The 10,934-nt window shown below is 42.3% G+C and overlaps 1 protein-coding gene across 1 annotated transcript in view; it reads left to right on the top strand.

Annotated features, from left to right (window-relative positions):
• RAP2C (RAP2C, member of RAS oncogene family) overlaps window positions 1–8,817 on the top strand; it is a gene marked incomplete at its 5' end in the record, with an annotated part of 9,508 nt that extends 691 nt beyond the window's left edge. Inside the window, 3 exons of the mRNA XM_010186532.1 lie at window positions 657–675; window positions 1,541–1,877; window positions 6,299–8,817. Coding sequence (XP_010184834.1) covers window positions 657–675; window positions 1,541–1,836 — 315 coding nt within the window. The remainder of the gene's footprint in view (window positions 1–656; window positions 676–1,540; window positions 1,878–6,298) is intronic.
• Window positions 8,818–10,934: the final 2,117 nt, after the last annotated feature.

The raw sequence follows: 10,934 nt of genomic DNA, 5'->3' as shown, positions 1-10,934 counted from the left end.
CACCCCCCCCCCATTCTTCAAAGGCCTGTTTCTTCAGTTGGTCTTGAAGAGAGTCTTATTGTTCTGCAGTTGTGACTTCTTAAGTAAGTTGCTATTTTCCGCCCCCTCTCTCCAAAACATATTCCTGTCCAGCATAAGCTCAGTGCTTTTACAGCGTAGGTGGTGTACTGGAGAGGAGAAGCAAGCCATATGTGATAATTTGTGGGTCTGGATTTAATTTCTACTATTAAAGCTCCAAGAAAAATGGAAATATCTCAGCAAGTAACTGGTCTAAGCTGCCTCTAGAAATGAGGTTTTATTTGTGAGGAATAAGTGGATTTAGCAGCACTGCGTGCAGCGCAAGGATTTGCAACTACTGCGTTGGCTTCAGTTGCCGAGTTGGGTGTGTTCCAGCTGCTTGGCAAAACCTTGCACACCCCCACAGAAGCAGAATGTTTGCTTCTGCTGAAGGCTGAACTTTATCTTAGCAGAGGCCTTGCTGTATCCTGAGCACAAGCTGAAGGCTGCTTTCTTTGGAAGACAACAGCAGTGACATTGGGATGCCTCTCCCCTTGTTTTCACTTATTCTGGGGACCAGCAAGTTCCCACTGTTTGGGGAGTGGGCATGCATTAGTAATCCAGCCTGTTAATATTTAATTATTCTTGTCTGTCTGTAGCATATTTACTCTGAAGCCTGTAGGTGTAAACCACTCACTGCAGATCTTTCACACAGTGGTAACTGAATTGCTTTGTCTCAGAACTTTGCAAGAATTTGTAGGACTTGGTAGTACTGATAGTGACTTAAAACACTCAGGGGGCAGAGGAGGCTGACTCAGACTTTCAAGTGTCAACTCAAGATGTTAGCTCAGACTTGAATAAATGCATCTCTAGGTAATAAAATCTCTTTACAGCGTCTAATTTGGTTACTTACATGCGATTAAATGCGTTCACGATGAATTATTCTAAGCATTCCAGAAGTGAGAAGACTTTATTTAAATTAGTGTGGTAACTGAATTGCTTTGTCTCAGAACTTTGCAAGAATTTGTAGGACTTGGTAGTACTGATAGTGACTTAAAACACTCAGGGGGCAGAGGAGGCTGACTCAGACTTTCAAGTGTCAACTCAAGATGTTAGCTCAGACTTGAATAAATGCATCTCTAGGTAATCTCTTTACAGCGTCTAAATTAGTAGCTTTCTCAAGCTGTAAACTAAATACAAGCTCCCTAAGTGATTGTGTAGTGGCGTGCTACTGCTAATGTTACAGGTCATTAGACTGCTTTTTTCAGAAAACTGAGGTCACCTTTCAAAGCAGCTGTTTTCTTCCTCTCGCTGAACCAGAAGCCTCTCTCTGTGTATATACGTACATCTTATAAAACGTGTACGCGTTTACATACAATAAACAATCACTTCTGTTAAAGGTGGGTTGTGAACTTCCTCTGTGTTTTAGGTCCACGTGAATTTAAGAAGGCTTCTGGTGTATTTTGCATGGGAGGTTTATTAAAATGCGCTGCTGTAATGGTTGTATGGCAATTTCATGTGATCACTTACACGTACTAACCAGCTGGGTTCTTTGATCAGGACATCAAGCCGATGAGGGACCAGATTGTCCGGGTGAAGAGATACGAGAAAGTTCCTCTGATCCTAGTGGGGAATAAAGTGGATCTGGAGTCGGAGAGGGAGGTCTTATCTGCAGAAGGCAGAGCCCTGGCTCAGGAGTGGGGCTGTCCCTTCATGGAGACGTCAGCCAAGAGCAAGACAATGGTGGATGAACTGTTTGCTGAGATCGTCAGGCAAATGAACTATGCCTCCCTGCCTGAGAAACAAGATCAGTGTTGTACAACTTGCATCGTCCAGTGAGAGAAATTAAGAAAAACCTCAATCATGGCCATACAGAGCAGGTTGGTGAAACAGTCATAACTACTTGAGGTGCATAAGCATGCTGTTTAAGTAAGCAGATAAAGCATGACAGGGAGTCTGAAATAAAGTAATCGAACCTAGAGATAGGCTTCCTCTAAAAGAGATGGAAGCTTGTGCATTTGCTTGTACACGATTCCTGGAGTCAAATGGACTTCTTGTGTTACTTCAGTGGGGTTAGTCAGGAAACATTGCATTTACTTGCAGTAATGATCTCATCTGCATCTATTTTGTCTTTCAGTGCTGTGTTTGGCATTCTGTTATCCTTAGTAATGTTTTGTGATGTTGTGGTGGATTTCGTTATAGGTTGTAGTTGGTATCTGAATTATTTTCAAGTGATGGGAATTACCTTGGAGTTCAATGGGATTATTGTGACCGAGTTTCCCAGTAGTTTTGCTGAGAAGACTTTTAAGCTCGTTGAGGACAAAAAAAATGGTATAAAAACTGTGCTTAGCCTTATGAGAAGTTGAAAAGAGAACCACGCTGAGTTGTGAGGAGTGGTGTGAAGGTCCAGTGTAGCAGTCAAGGACCTATGCAAAGAGCAGAGAACACGCTATAAAATGGCTTCCCAGTGCACGACACTGTCCTTTCCCAGTGACTCATAGGAGGTGTGGCAAGAGTGCAGTGTTTGGAGGGGCCACTATAAAGCTTCCTCTGTCTCTGGTGTTGCTTTGACTTTTTTTTTCTCTGAGGGTAGCTGCTTTTGGCCCTTCACGTGCGTGGTGGTCTCTTTCTAGTTCCTTTTTCACCCAGTTGTGTGAATGGATCTGTTCCTTGCCTGCACGCAGCAGTGCTGTCCTTCTGTCCGAGGTGGTTCTGGACTTTGTTCTTGCTCTTGTTTTCCCTCGTAGCCATTGCAGGTCTGGTTTCACCGTTGGCTTGAATCCATGTTAAGAGCCAGTCTGTGTCTCTGGTACACTCTGTGTGCTGCCAGTTGGTCCATCAGACGATCACAACTTGATGTGATCTCTGAGAGCGAGTGCAGGGATGAGGGAGGACATGAAAATTCGAGGGAAGAACTGCCTCTCTTGACAGCTGCACTGATTGAGGCTTAGGCTCTGACTGCCACGTTAGGAACTCTCACTTGAGTCCAAGGAGCTTTTTGTGTCTGAGTGACAAGAGGGAAAATAGGTTATTACTGGGAGCTTTGGACTATGTATCCTCTTTAATCTTGAGTGCAAGGTCAGGGAGTGAAGTCTCAATGCTCTTTGAGATTGTTATCAAGTGCTTTGTGAATGTAAGATTTTACATAGTCACGACCCTAGCACTGTCATACTAAAGATAATACACGATGTTTTTATCTCTGGTCCTGTGGAATAAGGAAAGGCTGCTGTCACTGTGCAAGAGGTGTGTGTAAGTTCAAGATTTGCCTGCTGAAAGGCAAGCAAACAACTGCTATAGGAGCAGAGAAAAACATGAATAAAGTCTTTCCTTGTACACTAATCCCTAACACATGCAGAGCCTTATAGGGTTAGATGAAGAATTAAATCAAAGAAATTACTTTTTCTTTTTTTTTAACGGACTGCTGCAGAAGTAATATCTAGAATTGCATATAATAATGCAACGTTTCAGGTGTTTCTAAGGCAGCTTCACAAATAAGAGTCTGTGGACTTCAAGTATCATGCCAAAGGTTACGGCAGTCCCCTGAGTTACTAGTGGTTCATCTTGTGCAGCTTGCTGTCTTCACCTCTGGTGAAATCACGCCCTTTATCAATGTAGTTTATACTTCCAGAATTGGTTACTTCTAGAGGAGGCTTCTTTGTAATCTGGCTGCTTCTGGATTTAGCATTAAGTACAAAGTTTTAATCTTACAGGTGAAATTGAGGTAGGGGGCAGGGCCATATGTTATTCCTTTGAATCATAACTTAGACTGACAAGTTTCCTAAGCATGCCCTTGCTTCAGAAGGAACACTGGTATTCTTATGTCTTTGTGATCTCTTGAGATAGAGGGTCCTAAGCATTTTATCCTACAGGTTTGCTCTCCTCCATTCTGCCTAGCTCAGTGTCATATCAAGCCTCTAGCAACAAAGTGCTGCCTTGCTTCTCTGCCCAATGTAACCTTGTCACCTGTGCCAAACAGGTCAGTCTTTCCTTCCTGAGCAGCTTCCTATTCAGTCCTGGTCTCACCATGTCTGGGACCTCTTTTCTTATTACTCATCCTGGCTCTTCAGAGTTCATACTCTGTCTTTCATTTCAGCCTGACACTTTTGGGATGTTTTCTTCTTTCTGTCTCCCACTTTCTCCTTGTCCTTTGATTGAGTAGGTGTAGGATCTCATTAGCCTTTGCTGCCTGATAATTTCTGTCTGGTGTGCTCTAGTGTAGGAGAGCTGTTGATGATGTCTTGTGATAGCTGTAATCACCTTTGCAATTATTCTGCTTATCTGTGATCCAGGGAACAATTGTTGCTTCTCAAACATCTGCCTTAGCAGTCACCCTTCTTAGATAAAGTGAAACTGAGGAAGTGGGAGCAGCTGCCTGAAAACCTGTGTGTAGGAAATGGGCTTGAACTACAGCTGTGTCCTGTTGCCTGTGTCCAGGAGGGGTCTTGGGTCTCGATCAGTTCATTCAGAATGAAGTGCATAGAAACAGTTTGCATCTCTGCAGTTCTGGTGGAGAAACCAATGGGGCGGATTAGCTGCTGGATCTTGTTTTATCTAAGGCTGTTTTAGTTTCAGTTTTAACTGGCAGGTACCACCTGCCTCTTCTTTGGTGTTGGTACTTCAGCATATCTGTCAAGTATGCTGTTGTGTAGGTTCTTTCATGGCATTTTTGAGTAGCATTTGCTTAAATTATTGTTCCTGTCGGCCGCCTTGGATGAAATGAAGGATGGAACATAACTCTGTAGTCAGGATAACCCACAGTTCCTTTTAAAACTGTGCGTTGTTCTTGCATCCTGTTTCTCCCCCTCTCCTTTCCTGCTCCTCCAGTGGTCTCCTGTCATCTCATTATGGCATTCAGAGATGTGAGATTTCCAGTAGCTGCTCTCTGTTCCTTGCTCTAGGATTTCTCTTGAATTTTCAGTATGACAGTGTTTTATTATTTTAAATCTTCTTTAAAATATGGCACCTGTTAAAGTGCTGATGCATTAAAGGCTTTCTGTACAGGTACTAATTGGAATTGGAATGCCTTAATATTGGGTGAAAGACTGATACTGATCAGTGATTTCTGTCTCCTGCATTCATGAGTAACTGATGTTAGGAAATGCTGAAGAGTACTCTGCTCTAGGAATAAAAACTGAAAGTACACTGTCTTCTGGTCTGCGTGGCTGTGCAACACAGGCAAATTTATCCTACTAGGTTATCTGACGTCCCCTTCTCTCCTGCCTGCTCACAGGAGAAACTGGAATGTGCTATAGAAATTTCATGGGCAGTCGAAGCCCAATAAGATACTATGTGGTGCTAATTGTAGTAACTAAGTCAAATGGAAAGATGCCAGATCTGAACTGGGAGGTCGCTAACCTGCAAATACAGGGATGGTGAAAGAGCGTGTGGAGGAAAATACCATTACTTCCTTTCTCTGTTCTTACCGTCCCCAGCAATTCTTTGCTGGATTTCAGTGGAGTTTTGGGAACTGTTCATTGAGAGCAAATCAGCAGCTGAAAAGAAAGGTACAGGATAAAAGGAAACTTAAGGTTCTGACTCATACAAAGAAATGACTTCAAGAATAGAGAAGACTCAGAAAAATCCCTGAAAAGCCAGGCATCGAGCTTCAGTGAAGTGCATGCATGTGCATAGGAAGGACTTGTTTCTACAGAGTTTGAGCTTCAACTGAGGCTTTTAGGATATCTCTGCAGATAAAACTTATGAAGTGCAAGCGAGTTATCAGAAGTGCAATGATGTATTGGTCACATTGGTAAAGCTGCTTACATTTGTGTGTTTGATTGAGAACCATGGCATACAGTTCTGACTCTGCTGAGGCCAAGTCTGATGAACGCTAAGGGGTTTGAGGTTTTTTTGATAGTAATTTAGAAGATCTGAATGCTAAGAACTCAGATGTCAAAACTGAATCAGTTTTGGCTTGTCTGCTTGTTCTCAGAACTTCTGCAGAATGCTGTTGCTTCATGTTACTGGATGATGTAGTGTCTCCTCACCTCCAGTGCAAAGCCTTGTGCGTGTGTATCTGTCTGTACAGGAAAACTTAAATTTCCTAGCTGTTTCAGATCCTCAGAAGCAATTCAGTATCCCACAGAGGCAGCTGTTACAGCGTTCATAGCAATAAGTTGTTACCTGCTTACCTCTTGTTTTAGCAGAATTAGAGGAGGAAAACTTTTCAGAGTGTTGCTGTGTCAGGCAATGATTTGGAGCCCAGTATAGAAAACCGGCTGCTCCACGCTGCAGAGAAGCTGAGTTCACTTTGAATGTGTGTTGAATATGGTTCTCATTGGTAATTTTGCTTAAATTGCAGATAAAACTCAGAGGAAACTTGCACAGATGCTGCTTTGGAGAACTTTCAGCCCAGGTTGCAGAGCTGAGCCTTGGTAAACCTGTCTCTATTACAGCACATTGCCATACATCTAAGTGCATAAGGTTGGTGGCCTCCAGGATCCACACACCTTAATCAGAATGCTTAGCATGTTTACCATAAGTTTAAGAATCTGTTCTTTATCAGTCCTTTTATAGCTTTCTAAGTTCATATAATGGCTAATATGCAAGAGTTAATTTTTAATATTTTAATTGATTTCTTTAATCAATTTCTGAACTTGTATTTATTAAATACTTAAACTCAGTATTACCTACTCAATGCCTTTTAAAAGAAGAGAGTTTTAATGGAGAATAAATTGAGCCTTAAACAAATGGTTACTTCTGTATATTACCTCGCATCAGTGCTTATTTCTCTTTGCAAAGTTTTCTCCTACGATGTAGTTGGTCATTCTTTGAGACTTTCTGTTTACGTGTGACAGTGTCATGAAAAGATACTGAAGGCACCTCTGTTGCAGGGATGTAGTATCCCTTTTCTTGGCAAAGGCAGCTGGGATCTTGTGTCTGTAACTGGTCCGATTTGACCGTAGGGATTACTCGGAATGGGATGTAGAGTGTCCAGCGGATGTTTTGTTTCTTGCAGTCATGGGTTTCTTAAAGTCATTTAATCAAAAATGACAATTGTAGCATTGAAAAATGACAGCACACTTTTCCTTCTACTGAGTTTCCAGACTTGCTTGTTTACAAATAGCTTCTTTATGCCTTCGAAAAGGGATAATGTATCCTTCAAAACGGGCTGTATGCCTGCTCAGTCAGCTCAGCTTTGCCTGGCACATTAAGAGACATCTAGTGGACCTCTGCACGTGTAAATCTAATGCAAATAAGATCACTTTACATTTTATAGTTCCTAATATTTGTCTTTCTGAATAATATTTTAAAGCAATATTTGTTAAAGTTTTTCTTGCACTGTCACAATTTGCTTTTTAGTTGTTTTGTTGTTTTTTTTTTCCCAATAAACAAGTTTAATATTAGAGACAAGTTGGTGTAACAAGGGGAAAAGCACCAGGTTTCAGTGATACTAACTGCAAGTGTGCTTTAAACAGCCATTGCCTTCCTTATTGTTTACCTGATCAACATTTTCTCTGAATACTTGAAAATTTTAACAATAACACAGGTATAAAGAGCAGAATGAAAATGTACAAAGAACAGATGAAATCTTTTCGTTCAGTTTTATTAACATGTCGCATACATGAGAGCTTTTTCTAGCAGTGGTTTAAAACGTGTGATTTTTTTTTTGCAGAAATTTAATAACTGCAGCTCACCTACTGCACCAAAGTTCTAGGTTTTTAGGAGCCCAGCTTTAGTCATTTGAACATGCTTCTAGAAATGTACATTTTTTCCCTGTAATAGCTAAATAACTATGAGAAAAGCTCCAGTAAAAGCAGTTACATACGAGGTTAAGCAGTTTAAAACTCACCAATTGTATTGTGGATGATGGCGTTTAAAACAATAAAAGCTCACCGGTACAGTATCTCAACATGAACGTGTTTTATTGGTAATAATGCAGGCTGACTTTACAGTGTTAGCAGAAATAAAAGATTCTGAGTCTACATTCAGTGTTGGATTTGAATACTGAGAAGAAGAGGACACCAGGTTTCTGCTTGGGTATTGAAACACCCGATTTAATTTTTTTCCTGTGGGGTTACTTGAATTTTTTTTTTCCCCTGTTTGTACAAACTTTATAAACAGGCTGAGGCTAATACTTAGGTTTGCACTTTAATATCAGAATTAAACCAAACCTTGTATTCGAAGTAGATTTTTTTTTTTTAAGTGGTGGTTGTTGATCTTTTTTGTAGCTTGTAAGGAAGTAATAGGAAATAAAAGTAATTGATAAAGAACTTAGTTTTCCTTTGTCAAAGGGGGGAAAAAGTTGGTTATTATCGATCAGTGGTTCCATTCCTATGGGTAGTTATCAAACCAGTGTTCATTTTCATTGACCTCAGCGCTAAAAAAAAAAAAGGAAAAAAAAAAAGAAAAAGAGGAAAAAAAAAGGAAAAAAAACCTTAAAAAAACTTGAACTAGCTTAGAGTGACAGGACTGGGAAAAAGAGAGATGGTTTCTTCAGCACACTTTGGGGGGAAAAGGGACCAAAAGTTATTTTAGGCTTCCTCAATAGATTGCATGTGAAGTTGCTTATTAGAGTAAGAGGCTAATAATAAATGCAATATGTATTGTCTTTACTATGGCATCTGTTTAGGAGTTGTTCAAATCACTGCAGTAGGGCTCTACAAATAAAAATGTAACCTAACATCATGTATCTAATGTACTGTATCTTTATCAGTGATAGGTGAAATCTGGAATAACAAGTGCAAAAATGGAACAATTACCTATAATGCTTTGTAAAAAGTTTTTTCCAGTAGAATTCATTCTTGTCATTTTGTAAGACAACCCTACAGTCCACCTGTTTGTAACTTTTTTAATAAAATAGATACCTGTATTACCAAACTGGGGTGACTGCTCTGTGTTCTGATTTCTTCTGAAGTGAGCTGAACTGACAAGCAGCTTTTTGTTTTCCCCTCCCCTGTTCTCGAGGCACTGGTTATTCTAAACACAGCAACTACATCTGAATCATGCGGGACTCCTTGGGGCTCGGGGGAACAGGCTGGGTGTAAAACCTGAGCAGGGAGGAGGAGGAACAAGGGCTGAGCAAGGGCCTCCTGTGCGAGGCAGGGAGCTGGGGAGCCTCTTCAAAGCAGGGATGGTGGCTCTCCTCGCAGGCTGGTATGGCAAAGTGTTGTTCAAAAGAAGTATCTGTGCTTGTCTTGTCCAACTCTTTAACGTTCTTATTTTTCATATGGGTTTTTGTGCGTATTAAAATGACTGCAAGTCCTGATGTCATCCTGCAGTGTCTGTGTAGCTGCTCTCCACCATAGTACTCCAGCACTGGCATCTTTCCACCGCACCAGCAAAGCGAGCACTCACGAAGCTCTGCCGCAGGAGAGGCAGAAGATTTTTCTAGAAAACTTTCCAGCTGGGAGTGCCCAAAGCCATTTGATAACAATTATCTGAGATGCTCAGTAAAAGCCTTGGGTTTGCCAAGTCGGTGATTGTCATCTGGGCCCTGTATCAAAAAGTGCATCTTCCTCCGAATTTACAGTCTTGGTACAGACCTTTGATACTGCATTTGTAACTGGAGCCATGTATTAATGTAAAATGTGATTGCAAGTTTAGAAAAGCTTGCTACCTTAGTACCTTGAGCCCTCAGTGATGTGCCAACAGGCAAAAACATCTAGCGTACTTACCCCCTTCCTCCAGCTAAAACAGCATTAGCCTTATTGTGTAGGTAGCTCTCTGCTGTTTCTTCTACCTGGGATGGAGGAATAGTTTCTAACTCAAGAGGAAGATGACAGAGAAGAGGGGCAGACTGCCCTTTGAAGTGATCTTGGCTGAAATGTGTGCTTCCTTTAACCTCATGGCAAGGCTGGGGTCAAAACATGCCCTCTTGCGGCTGGAGCTGGGGAGCGTGTTAGCCGAGATCAAACAAGTGGGTTGATCCCTGTCTCAGTCTGATTTCTCATGAGGCTTAAAAGGCAGCGTAATTGAAGAATAATAGTCCTGATTCCATGTGGCACTCAGTGTAACTGCTCCCACTTGGAGGCTGGGAAGTGAATGCAAGTACAGCCGGTAAGTCCCTGTGACTCTACACCACTGGTTTGTCTCAAAGTGACGCTGCAGCGCGGTCTGGGTTGGGGCTTTTAAGATTTCTGTTAAAGGCCGTTATCTTTCAAAAGTAGTGTCAAATGGTGCTGACGGTGAACTTGGCTGCTGCTGTACAAATGGGTGAGTAGCGTCCTTTGTAAAAGAGGTATGACAGCATCCTGTTGCTTTAAATCCAGGCTAGCTGTTTTGGGGGGCTGCATAGATAGGGTTTCACAGGCAGCTTTTCCTTTGTTTTAACAGCTCCTGCTACAGAAGCACACAAGCACTGCAGAAAGCTCCCCAGCATCCCACTTGCCCTGTGCAGTCAGAGGACAGGCACGTCCCCCCAGTGTCTTTGGAGAGCAGGAGCTAACCGCAGCACACACCAGAGGTCTCTTCCCCACCCTGCTCTCCACGTAGCACAGGTGACACGTACATGAATTGCTAACGAGGGCAGAGATGGGCCTTGCAGCCTGGCTGGCTGCACTTGGGTATGAACCACCGACCACATGAACCCTGCGGTGGGGACAGCCCCAGGAGGAAGTGCACCAGATGCCCTGCGTGGGTGGAGGGTGAACCGCCGGCCGCGCCTCGTGTGGAGCAGTATGCTGTTACCTGCCCTGAGAGGCTCGGCTGTAATTACAGTTTGAAGCTAGGTAGAAGTGTCTAGTCTTAATTAAAATGAGATATGGGTTCCAAAACAATATACATTGACCTGTTTAAGCTATCTCTGCTGACAAGTCAGCAGTCCTGGTAGCTGGGTTTGCTGGTAGGCGCTTTGGTTTGGTGAGTCACTGCTCGCTTGCTTGGCAGCTGGAGGAAGTGCGTGTAGAGCTACCATAGTTGCAGGCGAGCTCTGTCGAGAGATGAGGTGGCCCTGTGCTCTGTGAAAGTGAAATAACATGACTTTTAAGTAGCCACTT

Source organism: Mesitornis unicolor, unplaced genomic scaffold (genome assembly GCF_000695765.1).
Source record: "Mesitornis unicolor isolate BGI_N332 unplaced genomic scaffold, ASM69576v1 scaffold30456, whole genome shotgun sequence".
Classification (NCBI taxonomy): Eukaryota; Metazoa; Chordata; class Aves; order Mesitornithiformes; family Mesitornithidae; genus Mesitornis; species Mesitornis unicolor.
This window is presented reverse-complemented; position numbering and strand designations above follow the sequence as displayed.